General features: G+C 51.5%; 3 protein-coding genes across 4 annotated transcripts; 2 read left to right on the forward strand and 1 right to left on the reverse strand.

Moving 5' to 3' along the window:
• Positions 1-226: 226 nt before the first annotated feature.
• On the reverse strand, positions 227-5,883 carry PSMB9 (proteasome 20S subunit beta 9). Of its 2 annotated transcripts, XM_036072371.2 has the most exons (7): positions 5,807-5,879; positions 5,455-5,642; positions 3,435-3,502; positions 2,140-2,271; positions 1,351-1,480; positions 968-1,109; positions 227-407 (listed from the first exon to the last, which is right to left on the reverse strand). In XM_036072371.2, exons 2-7 carry the CDS (start codon positions 5,482-5,484, stop codon positions 280-282), a joined length of 630 nt encoding a protein of 209 aa, XP_035928264.2. In that variant the 5' UTR covers positions 5,485-5,642; positions 5,807-5,879; the 3' UTR covers positions 227-279. The 2 variants fall into 2 exon arrangements, with proteins under 2 accessions (XP_035928264.2, XP_035928265.2); XM_036072372.2 differs by lacking the exon at positions 5,455-5,642 and having other exon boundaries at positions 5,807-5,883.
• Positions 5,884-5,937: 54 nt separating this feature from the next.
• On the forward strand, positions 5,938-13,972 carry TAP1 (transporter 1, ATP binding cassette subfamily B member). Its single transcript, XM_036072366.2, has 11 exons — positions 5,938-6,716; positions 7,220-7,334; positions 7,486-7,616; positions 8,387-8,592; positions 9,029-9,226; positions 10,309-10,437; positions 10,594-10,782; positions 11,585-11,758; positions 12,004-12,166; positions 12,454-12,590; positions 13,353-13,972. Exons 1-11 carry the CDS (start codon positions 6,119-6,121, stop codon positions 13,563-13,565), a joined length of 2,253 nt encoding a protein of 750 aa, XP_035928259.2. The 5' UTR covers positions 5,938-6,118; the 3' UTR covers positions 13,566-13,972.
• A 1,179-nt stretch (positions 13,973-15,151) lies between these two features.
• On the forward strand, positions 15,152-18,508 carry PSMB8 (proteasome 20S subunit beta 8). Its single transcript, XM_036072370.2, has 6 exons — positions 15,152-15,341; positions 16,128-16,275; positions 16,448-16,559; positions 17,004-17,133; positions 17,500-17,704; positions 18,189-18,508. The coding sequence occupies exons 1-6, from the start codon at positions 15,195-15,197 to the stop codon at positions 18,275-18,277; spliced, it is 831 nt and encodes a 276-aa protein (XP_035928263.2). The 5' UTR covers positions 15,152-15,194; the 3' UTR covers positions 18,278-18,508.

Genomic DNA, 18,508 nt, shown 5'->3' on the forward strand with positions numbered 1-18,508 from the left:
AAGAGATAAAGCTTATAAGCATTTAGCTAATGCCTTGCTCAATGTTTTGGTTGTTGTTATTATTCTCTGAAACTCACAAATGCCCAAATTTTATACACTTATCATGTATTGATCTCCAATGTGAATGAACACCTTATGGAAAGGGTATCTAACATCTGGGAGGGAAGAGGCCCCCTCACCTAAGCTTCATATCCCTGAGCTCCCATTTTCCATTGACCATTCCAGGTTCTGGTCTGAGAGAGTTTATTACAAAATGACGAAGGGAGGTCTGAGGAAGATTCACTCGTCATAGAACTTCGGCAGCTCATTACCCAAGATCACTTGATGGTCCACACCAGCAGCTGTAATAGTGACCAGGTAGATGACGCCCCCGCTAGAGCCATCCCGGTTCATGGCCAGAGTGATAGCTGCAGAGTTTCAGGGTGGAGAGGGGGAGAGAGAATGACTTAGCTTCAGGAATCTTTACATTCCTCTCCTGTTCATATGCTTACTACCACTCTCAGACCTCAAAACCTGTCTCCTAGGGACACATATCAAGGGGTGTGCAGGCAAATCAACTTGAAAAAAAAAAAAGCCTTTATATGTAACATCTCCTGGTACCCATGGTCTCAAAACTCCCACCAGGATTGATTTCAAGTTGCAAATAGCTAGATAAGCAGCTCATGAGTTCTTGGATATTTAACAGTTGGCTCTCATGAGCTCGCCCAAGCCAGGTCCAGCACACCCCTGATTCTTATAGTAACTGTATATTTTGATTTGGGGTATTCAAAACAGTCCTGGTTTCTGCCCTGGGTCCTGGAATCCCACCTAGTTTAACATTGTCCTGCTCCCTTTCCCTCTCAAAAGTGTTCCAGTTTGGACATTAAATTAAATGGTCACCCATGTACTCCTCACCGTGTTCCTCATACTCTCCTTCCTTCCCAGGTTTAAAAGCCCTCCCCGGGTACCCTCCCACTTGGTTAGTTACCATCTGTGGTGAAGCTCCTGCACTCCTCAGGGGACATGCCCGGCTTATATGCTGCATCCACATAGCCGTAGATATAGGCGCTGCCAGAGCCACCGATGGCGAAGGGCTGCCGAGTCAGCATTCCTCCCAGGGTTCCATACACCTAGGGGGGCTCCTCAGGTCAGACTATGGAAGCATCAGTCCTCTCCTTGCCACTGAGACAGGCAGGGTGTCTCCGTGTTCTGCAGTGAAGCCCCCCTATCTCCTACTCCCATCGGTTGAGATTATACTCTGCTTTCAGAGGTGGTGTCCTGGGAACCCATTGCTAGAAGGATATAACCTCTATCTCCCCCTATCGGGTGGTGGGGAACACCAAGGGAGGGGGTACGTAGGAAGACATGCACCTGGCCCCCGGCACGTCGGTCCCAGCCGGCTACTATGAGATGCGCGGACAGGTCCTCCCGATACTTATAACTGATATTCCTCACCACGTTGGCAGCAGCCAGAACAAGTGGAGGTTCTTCCAGTTCCAACCTAAAGGAAGTGTTAGTAATAGGGGTCAATATAATTTCCTGAAGTTCCACCCACCTGTGCCGTTACCATCATCCCTGCCAAGTGACACGTGAAACCTGAAACCTGCGGTTGCAATAGTTCAAACTCCAGCTCCTCTCCCACATGGACAGGGCGACTAGTCTCACACCACCCACCAGTAAGAAGATTCAACGTTCCCCTCCCTTACTCTGTCCCACCCACCCATCCCCCAATTATACAACGCTTAGCTGCAAGGGCCGTGCCCATGTGGGTAAAAGCAGATAAGCTTTACTCCTGCACCAGTGACCTTGGTCTCTCACCCGGTAACTTCCTGATATATGGTGGGCCACATCATCATCTTCTTTCTCGTTATTTAGAGTGGGACCATGATTTACAATGTTCAGGCCATTTTCACATATATCATTTGATTCTCAAAATAACCGTCGGGTGAGATAGGGTAGGTACTATTAATTATCTCCACTTTACAGAGGCGGAAGCCATGTTGGAGATTCAAGAGCCAGTTCAACACTAATAAAAACAGGAGCGCAAACAAGAATTTTTCATTTTTCACTGCAGCGTTCCTGGAACGGGACACTGTCTTGGGGTTGGCTGGTGGGGAGAACTCTGGTGAATGTGGACTTGAGGACCCCAAAGCTTCATACCCGTGGAGCTCCAGCTGGTAGGCGGCCATGTCAGCCATGGCTTGGGCATCAGCAGCTGAACCAGAGAGAGCACAGTAGATGTGCTGGTGTAGTGGGGACAGCTTGTCAAACACCCGGTTTACCACCGCCTCTCTGCCGGGAAGGAGTCAGCGGTCATCAACATTAGCAATGCCAGAATTTTTGAGGTTAATCATCCAGTGTTTCACAAATTTATTCGACAAGAGAATAGCCCCGGAGCCCATGAGATTTAATACTTGGATTAAAACAGGAAGAAAAAAAAATCATCTCAAATAAATGAAACACTGCAAGTAATTATCAAAATTAGACTTATTTTCAGGCTTAGACTTTATAATAAGACAAAAAATAGTAAATGAAGAATCATGTTCTTAAGCAATTTTTCTTTGCTACACCCATCTTTTTTTTTTTTTTAAAGATTTTATTTATTTATTTGACAGAGAGAGAGACAGCGAGAGAGAGAGTAGGGGGAGTGGGAGAGGGAGAAGCAGGCTTCCTGCCGAGCATGGAGCCCGATGCGGGGCTCAATCCCAGGACCCTGGGATCATGACCTGAGCCGAAGGCAGCCGCTTAACCGACTGAGCCACCCAGGCGCCCCCTTTGCTACACCCATCTTGAGGAAGTTATGTGTTCTATGGGACATAAAGTAAGTAATATTGACCTAATCCCATATACTCATTTTGCATATGGGGAAACTGGCCAGGATGGAGGAGACAAAATTAGTTCAACGTGTGTTGGTTGAGAAACCAGAATATTTGCTTGGCAGGACCATCTTTTTGTTCTTTTCTTTTCTTTTTAAGATTTTATTTATTTATTAAAGAGAGAGAGCACAAGCAGGGGGAGCGGCAGGCAGAGAGAGGAGCAGGCTCCCCGCTGAACAGGGAGCCCAACGTGGGGCTCGATTCCAGGACCCTGGGATCATGACCTGAGCCGAAGGCAGACGCTTAACCCACTGAGCCACCCAGGCACCCCTGAACCATCTTTTCTATCTCTAAATATAGATGGAAGGAGGGCCCCTGAAACCTTTGTGTCCTACCTCCTCGTACCCTATTCTTTTATACCCATCCCTGCAGGGACAGGCCACATAAGCATCCAGGCCCCAGATTCTCCTCCACTAATTCAGGCACTTGCCCAGTATCTCATTAGAGGGGCCTTTCTGGAAGGCTAACTCAATTTCTGCAAAACTCCACTTTACCAGTATCTTCATGAATGGGTAAGAAAAATCTGTATTTGGAGCCATTGGCTTCCTTCCAGAAGCATTCACCTTGACTGGTACTTACCCTGCAGACACCCGGGAATCAGAACCCACCACAACACCTCCGTCAAACTCCACTGCCATGATGGTTGTCTACAGAGACACAGAGGATGGAATGTCAGAGCAGGATGAACTTTGATTCCCTCATGTTACAGATGAGGAAACATTCCCAGAGAGGGGAGGTGACCGGCTCAAGATCATACAGCAATTTAGGCCAGAGCAGACTCCCAGGACAGGATATCCCCTCCATCCCTCCACTTTCTCCATCTCCTCTCCCAGCTGCAGGGGAATGTCACAGCCTGGTCCTGGCACAACACGGAAATAATCCTATCCCTGGGCCCCAAGCTTCCTAAGTCGAATTCTTCCCACTATAAAGAGAGAGAGGCAGACATGTGGCTCAGGGGGGTGTTTCCAAGCACTGGCGGGCGAGGCAGCCCCACAAGTGAACGACCTCACCACCTGTGCTCGTGGTGCATGTGGATGTGCTACAGACCCAACACAAAGCAGGCTACTGTGACCTTGGGAAACAAGCTCAAGTCTTTTTTTGGCCCCTAATTCTCCACCCCACACAGTTGATTAAATAGCAGAAACATCAAGGGGCGTGGTGGTTAGCAGGTCATGCATTAAGTAAGGAGGGAAGCAGCCAGGAACACACGAGATGGTTTAAAATAAAGGTTTCATTTAAGGATTTCTTTTTTTTTTTTCTTTTTTAAAAGTAGGCTCCACGGCCAGCGTGGAGCTCAGTGCGGGACCTGAACACAGGACCCTGAGATCAAGACCTGAGCTGAGATCAAGAGTCGGTCGCTTAACCGACTGAGCCACCCAGGAGCCCCTCACTTAAGGAATTCTGATCAAGAGGTCAATAGGTATCTCAGTAGCCAGGGGGAAGAGATCTGTACCAAGAGAGGATTTGCCTGGGAAGTTTGAGTTCACTTTTTCAGGTCAAGAAAAGAAATCAAGGAAAAGAATTAAAGAAGGTGAAACGGATAAAGCTACATGTTTTCTACTACTGTTGAGTTGGCAAGAGCCTTAAAGATCCTTGGTTCAAATGAGGAAAACTGAATCATGGAGGAGGTGATTGACTTGTGAAGGTCACCCAGAATTAATAGCAGACTGGGACTAAAACCCAGGCCTAACTCCCGTCTCTTGTGACTTCTGCTTCCTATTTCCCACTGCTCATCTGGCAGTGAGGGGAGATGTTCTACCTTACAAATGGTTTTAGTGCATTCTCATCACTCCATAGGTAAGTCCGGACCCCAGGGCCATTGCCCTGAGTGTGCTTTCTGACATACTGATCTACCATGAATTGAGGGCCATTGAGAAAGGGCAGCCCCATTCTAGAGGTTATTCCTCTAAAACAAAGCTGCCCCCAAGCCAAGAGTGGTGGCAGTAGCTTGGGAGCAGAAGCCAGCCAGCCTTGGCCTGCGGATAGCCTCAGTTGCCCAGCTGGGCAAGCGGGTGGGAGTGGGCGGGAAGGACACAGGGAAGGGAACGTGGCAGCCCCTGGGCCAGGTGGGAGCCTTCTTGGGTCAGGCTGGGGAAGGACGCCACCGTCTCACAAGGAATCCCCGTTATCAGGGCTGGGGCTATGAGTTACCCAGCAGTCTGTGTGATGAGCTGTCCCTTCTCAATCAGTGCCCATATTGTCCTCGCCCGAGTGCTGTCCTGCTTCACCCAGGGCACCATTTCTTCATCAATCTGCACCTTCTCCGACCCCCTCCCTTGATTTAACCAGCCCCTCTCTCCAGTCCAGAGTTGAAAGCGAAAGCGCTTTAGAGCCGCTTCCCCTTGACGCTTCCAGCTAAGAGCCACAGCACCCCCTTCTCCACCCGCCTCGCAGGCCCAGTCCCTTGGCGGACTCCCACGTGACCCCCTTCAGAATAGAGATGCCCCGTCTTCATCGCAGGGAATCTCTACAAGCACTGGCCGCTACAAGCTGCCTCCTCACTCTTTCAGTCCCCATATTCACTCCTCGGAGTTGCCGCGTCCCCCTGCCGCTCCACCCCCTCCAGCTCTCTGCTAAACCTCTAGCCCGCACTCCTTACCCCCGTGTGGACTTCTCCGACCCGCAGCATCTCGGCGCCGCGCCGCTTGCCGCCTGGGGCACTGGTTTCCGACCTGAGACCGCGGGCCGCGCGTGCCTCCCGCCCTGCGCCTTCACCGCGCCCGCTAGGGGGCGCCTGGGTCCTCTCTGGGAGGCTTCGCACCCGGCGCTAACCTAATTGGCACAGATCTGCCGGGAGACAGGTGACGAAAGAGGCTGGGGTAAGACAGTCCGGAGGCTGGGGTCAAAACGTCCCGACAAGTGGAATTCGCGAGACGAAGCAAAGAAAGGAAGGACGACGAGTGTGCGTGACGGAGAAGGTGGAGCCGCAAGGCTGCTCCCCAGAACCTCACCTCTGATTTCCGCGCCTTCTCCCAAAATAGCCTGGGCGGGCAACATTCTGCAGCGGGGCGGATCTACTGAGCCGGCTGCCGCTTTCGTTTTCTCTTTCCGCGAAACCGCCCGCTTCTAGTAGCGCGGCCAGTACCAGCCGGCCCTGGGACTTTCCGGGATCCCCGCCTCCGCCCGCCCTGCCCCCGTCTCCCGGCCGCGGGTCTCAGCGCCCTCTCGGGCACAGTCTCGGACAGCACCCGGAGCCTGCGGCCCGGCGCCGACAGCGTGGAGTCCCAGGCCGGGGCGCGACCTCCGGCAGCACCCACGCGCCCATGGCCAGCTCAGGGTCCCCCAGCCCCTGCGGCTGCCTCTGCTCGTCTCGAGCTTCCCTGGCGTGGCTGGGGGTACTGCTGCTGCTTCTCGCCGACTGGGTGCTGCTCCGGGAGGCGCTCCCCAAAATATGCTCCGTGCTGGTCCCCACCGCGCTGCCCCTGCTCCGGGTCTGGGTGGTGGGCCTGAGCCGCTGGGCTGTGCTGTGGCTGGGGGCCCGTGGTGTTCTCCGGACAACGGTGGGCTCCGGGAGGGAAAGCGCAGGAGTCCGGGGATGGCTGGCCGCTCTGCAGCCATTGGCGGCGGCGCTGGGCTTGGCCCTGCCGGGACTGGCCTTGTTCCGAGAGCTGCGCCCCTGGAGAGTTCCCAGGGATTCTGACAGCTCCAGGCTCCTGCACTGGGGAAGTCGCCCGGATGCTTTCGCCCTCAGTTACTTGGCAGCAGTGCCCGCAGCCGCCATGTGGCATAAGCTCAGCGGACTTTGGGGGCCGGAAAGTCACGGGGGTTCAGGAGACGTGGTGCGCCGGCTTCTAGGCTGTCTGGGTTCAGAGATACGACGCCTCCGGCTCCTGCTGGTCCTGTTGGTTCTCTCCAGTCTTGGTAAGAGGGACGCAGGGGCAGAGGGACGGACACTAGGGGCCGGGCAGGGATCATAGTAATAATGGTCAGTGAGATCGGTTAGTGTGGGGTCTGGGAAATGTGGACCAGGGGAAGGCGACCGAGCTCTGGTCGTGAGAAAACTTACTCCGGTGTCAAGGACAGAGCCCTGGACTGGGTGGGAGTCAGGAGTCCTGGACTCCAATGCTGCTTCAGGCGTTGCTTCGCTAGCCACCTTGGGCAAGTCCTTTCTTCTGGGCAGCACACCCTATGACCTCTGGTCTTCCTGTGTAAACCTCTGAAGGTCTGGTGGGGCTCAGGGTTGTGAGTTCCAGGGTTCAGGTGCAGGGCTGGGTCCTCAGTGTCCTCTTTCTGCCAGGGCCCTCCAGGATACCCGTGACGGGTTCGAGAAAAGAGTGGGATGGGGGAGCGGGGGCAGTCTGCTTGGAACTGATCTGCTTAGACTTGATATTTGTGACTGGCCCCTCCCTCCTCTTCCTTTCCAGGGGAAATGGCCATTCCATTCTTTACCGGTCACCTCACTGACTGGATTCTACAAGACGGGACAGCCTCTGCCTTCACACGGAACATAACGCTCATGTCCATTCTCACCACAGCCAGGTCTGGGGGCTGAAGATGGAAGGCTGAGAATGGGGGACCCTGAAAAAGAGGGATCTGGAAGTTGGGGCTGCTGTCCAAAGTGCACTTCTTTGGGACCTTCTCTCTGTCCCCTGAACACACCCTGATCCTTCTTCTCCCCATCTCTCTCTAGTGCCGTGCTGGAGTTTGTGGCTGATGGGATCTATAACAGCACCATGGGCCGTGTGCACAGCCACTTGCAGGGAGAGGTATTTCGGGCTGTCCTGCGCCAGGAAACAGAGTTTTTCCAACAGAACCAAACGGGTGTGTCGTGAAACTCTTTCATTACACATCTGTATACTCTTTATTTTCCCCATATATCCTCTTTTACTTATAACCTTGATCTTTCTCTCTTTCTCACATAGACATTGTCATTTCTTATTCTTGATATACCTCGAGTATTATAGCCGTTACCTTCAGAAAAACCTAGTTTTTCCATCTAAATTTCCATAAATTTATCCCTATGTGTATATTTAGATAGAAACTATAGAATTTCAAACCTGGAAATTTTGAGATCACAGAGTCCAACTGCCTAGTTTGCAGAGAAGGAAGCTGAGGCCCAGACCCTAAATGATGAAACTGACATGGTCCCATATGGATAGGGATGAGCTTGGGGTTGATTCCCAGCCCAGTACTCAGTAGAGTTTTCTGGACTGCTTTCTAGCAGCACTCTCTGTTTTTCTCCAGCTCTGTTATAGGACCAACTTAAGCTCTTCTTGCCTCTGTTGTGCAGCACGGGGTATACATGCTCTTTACGGGACAGAAATGTGTCAGAGAAATGGAAATTCACATGGGCATCAATTTCTTTATAGTTGAAATGAAAGTCTTTCGCCAGGTTTTTACTCTCTAACTCTCATGCTGCCTGCACCGAGATCCCTAAACTCCCCTATCCCCCTTACCTTGTTTTCCTCAGCCTCCTCCGAACACCATGTTGCCGCCCCCTGCCCCTGGCTCCTCCCCCTGGCTCATTGCTAGTCCCTCCCGCCACTCTGAGCCTCTCATTCATCCACTCTCTTCTCCCCAAACCCTGGCAGGAGCCATCACTTCTCGGGTGACAGAGGACACATCCACCCTGAGTGAGTCTCTGAGTGAGAAGCTGAGCCTACTGTTGTGGTACCTGGTGCGGGGGCTGTGTCTCTTGGGGCTCATGCTCTGGGGGTCACTGCCACTCACCATGGTCACCCTGGTCACCCTGCCTCTGCTTTTCCTTCTGCCTAAGAAGCTGGGAAAATGGTACCAGGTATGTCCAGGGAGTTGTCTCACCCTACACAGACCTTCATGTCCCAGACTGGGTGGAATTGATTCCTCTCAGGTTTCTTTCCTGGCACCCTCACTGATACCCCACCTTCACAGCACTCCCTGTCCCTGTAGCCCATGTTCCCAGATTGTTCAGTGTTGAGCTCCATACTCTCTGTGTCTTCTCTTCCACCTTCCGCCCACAATCTGTCTCTATGAACATGATCACCAGTCTCAAGATTATGATCCCCTATGGCCCTTCTGAATAATTTCCTCTGCTCTGTACCCCTTTAGTATCCAGAAAGAACAACTGTGCCCCTTTCTCTTTCCTTCGTGCATCTGCCTCCTCTCACCTTTAACCTCCAACTAGGTAACTCAGGTACTAGTGCCCCTGGTGGTTTGCCAAGCCCGTGTGACGTCCCTTGTCCATGTCTCCAAAGGTGCTGGCAGCCCGGGTGCAGACGGCTCTGGCAGAGTCCAGCCAGGTGGCCATTGAGGTGCTGTCAGCTATGCCCACAGTCCGGAGCTTTGCCAACGAGGAGGCTGAAGCCCAGAAGTTTAGCCAAAAGCTGCAGGATATGAATACCCTCCATCAGAAGGAGGCTCTGGCCTATGCAGTCAACCTCTGGACCATCAGTGTGAGCAACCTGGACATGAATGCCTAGTCCCTTGTCCCCGAGATACCTCGACTCCATTCCCTTTTCCATGACCCTGCTCCACATGCCCCCTCCACCGAGCAATGGTTGGCTCCGTGTTCTCATCCCAGCAACCTGGCGCTCAGCGTTCCTAACTGCCTCCCTCTTTTTAGACCTGCCGGATGGCTTCCTGTCACCATGGTACACAGAATCCATCCAGCCCCCCTTTTAGGGATGTGCCATGTCTTTCAGTCCCAGGCCCTTCCTTTGCCTCTCAGGCAGCCCTGAGGCATAAAGTCCTGCACCCGGCCTGCGTCATGTGGGACTATGTGGCTGTGCTAGTGAGAGCCATGGGAACAGCAGAAGCCAAGGACAAGGGGCATCTGTTCCGTCACTGAAAGAGAACCAGAGCAGCATTCAGGAATTCCCGGCTCAATGCTGCCATTTACTAGCTCTGTGATCATGGGCTAATAACTTACTTTCTCGAGACTGTTTCCTCATTTTATTTTTATTTTCTAGTTTTTTAAAAAGATTTATTTATTTGAGAGAGAGAGAGAGAGAGAGAGAGAGCATGAGCAGGGGGCGGGGCAGAGGGATAAAGAGAGGGGAAGCAGACTCCCCGCTGAGCGGGGAGCCCAACAACTTGGGGCTCAATCTCAGGACTCTGAGATCATGACCTGCACCGAAACCAAGAGTTGGATGCTCAACTGACTGAGCCACCCAGGCGCCCCTGTTTCCTCATTTAAAAAAGTGGGGATGGTATAACCTTGTTTATAGGGTTCTTGCTATGAATATTAGATGACATTATATTCATTTAAAGCCTTTTGTGAAGAGTGCTCTGCAAACAAGTGCTCTGCACACAAGGCGATAGTGGTGATGGGGAGGACAGTGATGACTTCTATGGCATAGCTGAGCAAGACTCCGTGGAGCCCCCATGGTGCATGCTCCCTTTCCCCCTGTGGAGCCTCCTGCTGTTACCTGGCGGAAAGGGACTTTATATCTCCGTAATGCTAATGAGTCTAGTTCTTTGCACCCCCCTCTAGATTTTTCAACCACAATCCCTTTTCTCCGTGGTCTTTCCACAGATCTCAGGGATGCTGCTGAAGGTGGGAATCTTATACATCGGTGGGCATCTGGTGACAAGTGGGGCTGTAAGCAGCGGGAACCTTATCACATTTATTCTCTACCAGATCCAGTTCACCTCAGCTGTTGAGGTGAGAGCCTTCCATTTTCACTCCCCAGTGCTTTTCCTTCTTAGGCCCCATCACCGTCTGTGTCACCTTCCTTCCATTCTTTACCCTTCTCATATCACATCGCCCTGGCAAGCAGATTTGTTCTCCCCCTTCTCAATACTCATACCTCCCCTCCAGGTACTGCTCTCCACCTACCCCAGTGTACAGAAGGCTGTGGGCTCCTCAGAGAAAATATTTGAATACCTGGACCGGATTCCTCGCTGTCCTGCCAGTGGTGTGTTGACTTCCTTAAACTTGGAGGGCCTTGTCCAGTTTCAAGATGTCTCCTTCGCCTACCCAAACCGTCCAGATGTCCCAGTGCTGCAGGTAAACCTACCGATCTTTGTTTTTCAGCAGCCTGACTCTCACCTCTACCATCCTAAACTTTCTTCCTGCCTTCAGCCTGTACACGAGGTACAGATAGACCCTTCCTAACCCCTCAAAGGCAAAGATGAGCACCGTCTACTCCATACAACTGCCCCAAACTCAAGAACCTGTTTGGATTTGTAAGGAGAATGGGAGAAGAAGAGGCTCTCAGGGAGAAGGGTCTCACATCCTAAGGAACTGCTGAAGCAAAATCTGTCTCTACTATCTTTTCCTTTTCTTTCCATTTGTCATTTAGAATGTGATTTTTTTTTTTTTCTGTTTTCTCATGATATTTGATATCAAGTGTGTGACATAGTGGTGCTTGGTCTTTGCTCTGATCTTTGCCTCGTCTTCCATCTCTACTCCTTGGGGAGCTATCATCCTTGAGGAACAGAAATCTATGCCTGTGGGAGGATAGGAGTTGCTGTATTTTCCCATTTCCCCCCCTTTCTTCCCTGGGGTAAGACATCCTACTGTGTAATAAGACAATGACAGCCTCAAGGTTAGAGGCCTTAGGCTGTCTCTCTCTCTCTTTTTTTAAAGATTTTATTTATTTATTTTGACACAGAGAGACACAGCGAGAGAGGGGCACACAAGCAGGGAGAGTGGGAGACGGAGAAGTGGGCTTCCCGCTGAGCAGGGAGCCCGATGCAGGGCTTGATCCCAGGACCCTGGGATCACGACCGGAGCTGAAGGCAGACGCTTAACGACTGAGCCACCCAGGCGCCCCGTCTCTTATTTTTTTTGATTCTCTGGCCTCCAGGGGCTGACATTCACCCTACATCCCGGTGAGGTGACAGCTCTGGTGGGGCCCAATGGGTCCGGGAAGAGCACAGTGGCCGCCTTGCTGCAGAATCTGTACCAGCCCACGGGGGGAAGGCTGCTGCTGGATGGGAAGCCCCTTCCCCAATACGAGCACCGCTACCTGCACACACAGGTGAGCAAGAAGATGGCGGGGGCGGGGGCAGGGGGGAGGGCAGGGGACATCACTGAACACTCTAACCGAGCACTCTGAAAGGAGGACCAGGGAATGATAGACCTTGGGTGGAGATGGGGTGTAGTCAGGAGAGAGAGTGTGTAATTTTGTGATATGCTTTCAGCAGAGATTTGGAGTCATCAGTCTCTAGATAACCATACTCCTGTGCTCCTTGTTCTCTGACTCTTCATCATATTTTGTCCTAGGTGGCTGCAGTGAGACAAGAGCCGCAGCTATTTGGAAGGAGTTTTCAAGAAAATATTGCCTATGGCCTGGTCCAGAAGCCAACTATGGAGGAAATCATAGCTGCCGCAATGGTGTCTGGAGCCCATAGTTTCATCTCTGAACTCCCTGAGGGCTATAACACAGGTGCTCTTTCAGCTCACATCCTCACCCGGACATCTTTACCGAGACCTTTATTCTGTAGTTCTTTCCAACCCGCTGACATCAGGTTGAAGTTGTAGGGTCTTGTACCTATGGCTTCTTCATGCTCACATCCTCAGAACTCTGTCACCTTTCCAGAACCTTCCCTATCCAGCTGCATCCATCAGTCCTTGGTGTGTATATGTGTGAGTGTGCGCCCACGTGCACACACAGGGAAGCATGTGGAGGCACATGTGGTTATCCAGCCCTCACCTTGGCTCTTGTCTCCGCAGAGGTAGGAGAGGCTGGGAGCCGGCTATCAGGGGGTCAGCGACAGGCAGTGGCCTTGGCTCGAGCATTGATCCGGAAACCACGTGTACTCATCCTGGATGACGCTACCAGTGCCCTTGATGCAGACAGCCAGTTACGGGTGAGAGGGACATTTTGTTAGTGACTATATCCCCTCCATTCTTCCTTCCTTCCCTCATCCCATGTTATTTATACTAACATAATTATCCAAACCAGTCCTTGCTATTCTCAGTTCCCAATAGCTGCTCCCCAAGATGCTTAGAACCAATTCAAAGACACTATCTATAGACTTCGAATCTCTGAAGCCAAACATAAGAAGGCCATCCTAATAATATTAATATCTATTGCGCTTTTACTCTGTGCCAGACATGCGACTAGGCCCTCTCCGTGTATTATCTCACTCATTTATTCATCGTGAATGCCTGTGAGCTGGGCATTGTTATCCTCATCCTACAGATGATAAAAAGGGGGCCAAGAGAGGCTGAACCACCTGCTCAATGTCACTGAGCTGTTGAGTAGCAGAGCATAGACCCTAAGTCAAGCCCGCCTGACTTGAATGTTCATGCTTTTTACCACTAAGTTGTATTTCTTCAAAACAGAATATAAAATTCCCAGTTTATAGGTAGAAAGGAGAGACTATTCGATACCCTTCAATCTTTTCTTATGGGTTTCACCCTAGGGCCCTAACTTTTATTCCACTGTTGCCACCTCATGTAAATAGTCCTTAACAAATCAAAGGCTGGACAGACAAGCACTCGGAACAAGAATCTGCGACTCCTTGGGGTTGTTGGCAGAGGTAGCAGTGACCCTGGTGAAAGCTTTCCGGGCTCTGGAAACACAGTTGTCTCCCTGGGCTCTTGACAGAGTCTGTGTCTTTTCTCAGGTGGATCAGCTCCTATACAAAAGCCCTGAACGGTGCTCTCGGTCTGTGCTTCTCATCACCCATTGTCTCAGCTCATTGGAGCAGGCTGACCAAATCCTCTTTCTGGAAGGAGGCTCCATCTGTGAAGCAGGAACCCACCAGCAGCTCATGGAGAGGAGGGGGCGCTTCTGGACCATGATGCAGGCTCCTGGCGGGTCAGGAGCTCCAGAATGAAAGACTTCTCAGACCTGCACATGCCGTCTCCCTCCCTTCTTTTCCCGTCTCTAGTGGAGAGTTTGGGAACAAATGGCTTACCAGAGCTGCACGGTAGGCAGCTGCTTCTAGGAGGAGCGACATCCTAGAACATAACTCACTAGCTGATGCCTGAAATTCCGCCACGAGTGTTGCCCCCTCTCCAAACTCCTCTTGATAATGCAGATTTCTTGGAAGAAAACAGGGTTTAGAACTTCTTCGTGTAACTGGGTTTAGAGCCAGGATTTTGGTGTGGAACCCTGGAAATGAGAACTTTAGAATATACAGAAAGGGGGAGATCAGCTACTTTCCAATATGACTAAAGTCATATGCCGGCCCATAAGCACACTCTGGATTCTTGATATTTATAATAAAATTGGTGTTTTGTACTGTGGTTTCTCGTGTTTTCAGCGCACCGAATGGCTCACCAACTTTTGCAGTGAATTTTTCAGGAGTCTGCTGTCTCCCTCCTTCAGCAGCCTCAATGCTTCACAGTCCTAGGTGGGCCATATCCTCCCTTAAGTTGTCTGTTTCCTACGGTTGCCTCCTCCACTCTCCCACGCCCCTACGTCGGCCCCTGAGGATGAGCCAGAGTGGGATACAGCACCCTCCAAACACTAGCAGCTGAAGTTCGGAGTCCTGGCCTTTCTGAGGGGGAAAATGGAGGTCGAGCGTAGCTAGCGGAAGAGGGAGTGCAAGCGCGCCGACCGAGAAACTGACTTTACCACCTTCCCCGCCCTGGTCCTTTCCCGGAGAGCTCACCTGGCTCAGAGGTGACACCTGCCGGAGTAACTTCAGGGTAATGGGCGGGGTTGTCAAATCTCTTCCATTCTGGGAGGGCCTCGGTGTGTGACGTCAACGGTTGCCGGGCAGTTTAGGCCAACAGAGGTTGCAAGGAGAGGCGGAGTTTAGAGGAGTTCTCCGCAGTGCTCAGTGGAGCGACAGTCTTGCAAGGAGGTGCGGGCAGAAAGGGCGCTTCTTGTGGGTGGCTATAGGTTAGGGAGACCGTTGAACCAGGAGAGGCCCTGAGGGACTAAGTCGAAAGACTCAGAGACTGCGCCCTCTCCTTGGTGCCTCCTTCCCTCACACACTGTGGGTATATTCTGTTGCCGGTTGCCCCAGAACCTGTCCTCAAGCCTCTCTGTCCCCACGTACTCCTCTTTCTCCCACTTTTATAAAATGATGCTACTATGAACACCCCAAGCCCCGGAGGTGAAACTACTCCCAGCTTCTTGCTGACTTGCAGCTTTCAGGTTGAGGCTAAGCCTTTAGACGATACAACCCATACCCACTTCGTAACTGTTCCAGAAGACACCCGGCGGCGTGTTGGTGTCTCTCACTGGAATCTCAGCACCAAGGGGGCTTTCGAAGCCGCTCCCTCTCTTTCTCCTTTTCTTCTGACAATCTGTCATCACCCATTCTTTCACCAACTAACATAAGGGCGGAGCAGAGAAACTTGTTCCCAATATGATATTCCTGGTCTCCAGTCGCCCACTGGCCTCTTCTTGGAAAGGGCAGGGGGATGTAGAAAAAATTCTGGTTCCCTCCCCTTAAGGCTGCGGGCTTTCGCTTTCACTTCCTCCTCCGACGATTTCTGGGTCCTAGGCGACAATGGCGCTGCTGGAGGTGTGCGGAGCCCCCCGAGGGCAGCGGAAGGATTGCGCGTTCCCGGCCCTGGGGAGCCAGCTTCGCTCCGACCCAGGACACTACAGCTTCTCTCTGCGATCTCCGGAGCTCGCCTTCCCCCGGGGAATGCAGGTCGGGGCTGTAAAGAGAATCCGGGCTGGAGGGGAGGCGGGGAGGAGGGCGCAGAGGAAGGGAGGGTCGCCCTTGAGACTACCTAGAGGCCGGGAAACCCAGAGGGGGCCATCCTTTAGTGAAGGAGAGCCACGTCCAGGGCCCGGTGCCAGGCAAGAGGCCACGTGGGAATCGGGGGCTGACCGCCTGAGGGTTAGAAAGTACAGATTAGGGCAAAGAGTTAGAGGTGTGGTGGAGGGAGACAAGAGAACTTTCCTGCCAGTTCTCCCTCACACAGGAATCACGAATCACGAATCACGAATCACGAATCAGATCAGGAAGACTTTCTCCTGGGACTCTCATGTGCCTTGGAAAACCGGGGAACTTTGTTAGCCTCCTCTCAGCCACTCACTGTTGTGTGTCTTGGCTCAATCACTTCGTCTAGGTCTGGGTCATCGCTTGGGGATATTATTAATAAAACGTGTCGAGAGTCTTAAATGACCCATGAATGGAAAAAAAAAACAACACACCCATTAAAGTCGCCCTTAATATGTTTACTTATGGTTAGCATTGATTTCCTTTCATATCTATCCTGCTGGAAAATGGAAAAGGTTGGCGTCATGTGCTTCTTCTTTTCCCTCTCCCAAGTCATATCCTGGTAGAGATTGGTTATTAACTGTTCCAGTTTTTAATGGTTGGAGAATTTCTGCCCATCTCCTCACTCCCAGACTCTCGTGAAACCTTTCCTGGAGCCTTGTGTTTCAGAAGGTTTCAGTGTCCCTTTCTGTGCCTTTTCTCTCTCATTAGCCCACTGAATTCTTCCAGTCCCTTGGTGGGAATGGAGAAAGGAAGCTTCGGATTGAGATGAACCATGGCACTACCACTTTGGCCTTCAAATTCCAGCAAGGAGTGATTGTGGCAGTGGATTCTCGGGCTACCGCTGGAAATTTTATTTGTGAGTGTGTGTGTGTGTGTGCGTGCACCAGCAGGCAGAATCTGGGGAGCTGGGCCCCTCTCTCAGCAGGAGCCCCACATCTGCATCAAAGCAGAAGCAGATAATTGATTTCGGACACACTGGGAGAGCTGTGGGGTCAATCCAACTCTCTCAAAGCTCCATCTTCTTCCAGGCACCTCAAGGAGTAACAAGGTGATTGAGATTAACCCTTACCTGCTTGGCACCATGTCTGGCTGTGCTGCAGACTGTCAGTACTGGGAGCGTCTCCTGGCCAAGGAGTGCAGGTAGGCCAGGCCTCCTATCTCCCTCCTAAGCCCTGTGGTCAGTCGTGGATCCTGGAACCTCCAGATCACTGTTCCTCCTCCTTTCCCCCTGGGCTAATGTAGCATCTTGGTGCTAATGCAGTATTTCACAAAACAGCCTTTTGGTGATTAGAAAACCTTCTCCCAAAGCGCAGCCTGCGCTCTTGCCAATAAGCCAGGTAAGTTGTTGGTTATTTAGCACTGACGTCATCAACCCTGGTGGGATGGTGTCATTTGCTAGGATTTCTTATATGATTTGGATACTTTAAATTCCAAATCTTTCCCTGATCCTTAGATCCTACAAAACCACTCGTCTCAAATGCTTATGTCTTTAATTATTTCCTGCACATCAAGTGGGCTGCTCCAAGAGCTAGCCTTCTTCTGCCACCTCTGAGTCCGCTGCCCCCACCACCCTGTTGTACCCAGGCTGTACTATCTGAGGAACGGGGAGCGAATCTCAGTGTCAGCAGCCTCCAAACTGCTCTCCAACATGGTGTTCCAGTATCGAGGCATGGACCTCTCCATGGGCAGTATGATCTGTGGCTGGGATAAGAAGGTGGGTGCTCTCCATTCTCCCTATTCCCCCACGACGGATAAGAGACCGGTTCCCCATCGTACACTCCCACGCCCTCCCCTATAAGATGCGTGGCACATAGAACACTGGGCTATAGAAACGTTCCAGCATATCCATGGGCTATTATGTCTGGGTCTAGATGTGGACCATTATTTCGTAAGCTTGTTCCTTTGGATAAAATAGCCGATTCCCACTTTTTCCCCCTAAAGGTCTATGATTGTTACTAAAATGTTGTCCTGGTTCAAATGTTCCTGGGTAATTCTTATTCTTTTATCCACTTTTTATGGCTCACACTTGAACCTGTATGTTCCTAAAAACTCCCTCTGGGAAACTTCTTGCTTCCTATAGGGTCCTGGACTCTACTATGTGAATGAAAATGGGACTCGGCTCTCGGGAAATATGTTCTCCATTGGCAGTGGGAACACCTATGCCTACGGGGTCATGGATAGTGGCTATCGGCCTGATCTTAGCCCTGAAGAGGCCTATGAACTGGGCCGCAGGGCTATTGTTTATGCCACCCACCGAGACAGCTATTCCGGAGGTGTTGTCAACAGTAAGAGACCGATGCTACCACACCCCTGGGTGGGGAAGGGAGATCCGAGATTGGGAGAGTTAGAGGAGACAAAGTGGTAGGGAGGAGGTTTTCTTTCTTTCTTTCTCTCTCTCTCTTTCTCTTTCTTTCAGATTTATTTATTTATTTGAGAGAGAGAGAGCATGCGTGCGAGTGTGGGGAGGGGCAGAGGGAGAGAAACTTCAAGCAGACTCCATGCTGAGTGTGGAGCCTGATGCGGGCTCGATCTCATGACCCTGAGATCTTGAAGTGAGCCAAAACCAAGAGTCAGATGCTTAACTGACTGAGCTACCCAGGCGTGGGGAAGAGATTTTCAGCATCCAAAGGGGGACACTGAAGTTGTAGTAAACAAGTATGTGTTGAGTGTATGTTTGGGAGTATGTTATTGTCACCTTCCACATAACACCGTTAACAGGAACTTGCTGGAGTGAAAGGTGACTCCCTGTTCATTCTCATTTGCTCACAGTGTACCACATGAAGGAAGATGGTTGGGTGAAAGTGGAAAGTACAGACGTCAGTGACCTGCTGCTCCAGTATCGGGAGACCAGGCAGTAACCGCGGTGGCTAGGCGCGCCTTCTCTGGCAGAGCCTGGCCAACTCAGGAACCTGGGCTGGTTACACCCCACAGGAGAGGGGAGCCTTAACCTGAGCCCTGAGGGGGAGAACCAGTGGCCAGTGGGGTAGGGTGGAGTTTACCCTTTTGCGTGTTCTCTGTTTCAAGGAGCATTCCCCCTACCCCAACCTCTGGGTGCCCCACTAAGCACAATAAAGGAAAATGGTTATAAA

This window comes from Halichoerus grypus, chromosome 9 (assembly GCF_964656455.1).
Source record: "Halichoerus grypus chromosome 9, mHalGry1.hap1.1, whole genome shotgun sequence".
NCBI classification, from domain to species: domain Eukaryota; kingdom Metazoa; phylum Chordata; class Mammalia; order Carnivora; family Phocidae; genus Halichoerus; species Halichoerus grypus.

Excerpts from the sequence above, each read along its gene's own strand:
- PSMB9 (XM_036072371.2), bottom strand. The coding sequence starts at position 5,484 with ATGCTGCGGGTCGGAGAAGTCCACACGGGG. Across the intron at positions 1,481-2,139 it reads TACCAGCTGGAGCTCCACGG|GTTGGAACTGGAAGAACCTC; the intron begins GTATGAAGCTTT and ends CACTTCCTTTAG. Across the intron at positions 1,110-1,350 it reads ACCGACGTGCCGGGGGCCAG|GTGTATGGAACCCTGGGAGG; the intron begins GTGCATGTCTTC and ends GAGCCCCCCTAG.
- TAP1 (XM_036072366.2), top strand. The coding sequence starts at position 6,119 with ATGGCCAGCTCAGGGTCCCCCAGCCCCTGCGGCTGCCTCTGCTCGTCT. Across the intron at positions 8,593-9,028 it reads AGCTGGGAAAATGGTACCAG|GTGCTGGCAGCCCGGGTGCA; the intron begins GTATGTCCAGGG and ends ATGTCTCCAAAG. Across the intron at positions 10,783-11,584 it reads CAGATGTCCCAGTGCTGCAG|GGGCTGACATTCACCCTACA; the intron begins GTAAACCTACCG and ends TCTGGCCTCCAG.
- PSMB8 (XM_036072370.2), top strand. The coding sequence starts at position 15,195 with ATGGCGCTGCTGGAGGTGTGCGGAGCCCCCCGAGGGCAGCGGAAGGAT. Across the intron at positions 15,342-16,127 it reads CCTTCCCCCGGGGAATGCAG|CCCACTGAATTCTTCCAGTC; the intron begins GTCGGGGCTGTA and ends CTCTCTCATTAG. Across the intron at positions 17,134-17,499 it reads TCTGTGGCTGGGATAAGAAG|GGTCCTGGACTCTACTATGT; the intron begins GTGGGTGCTCTC and ends TGCTTCCTATAG.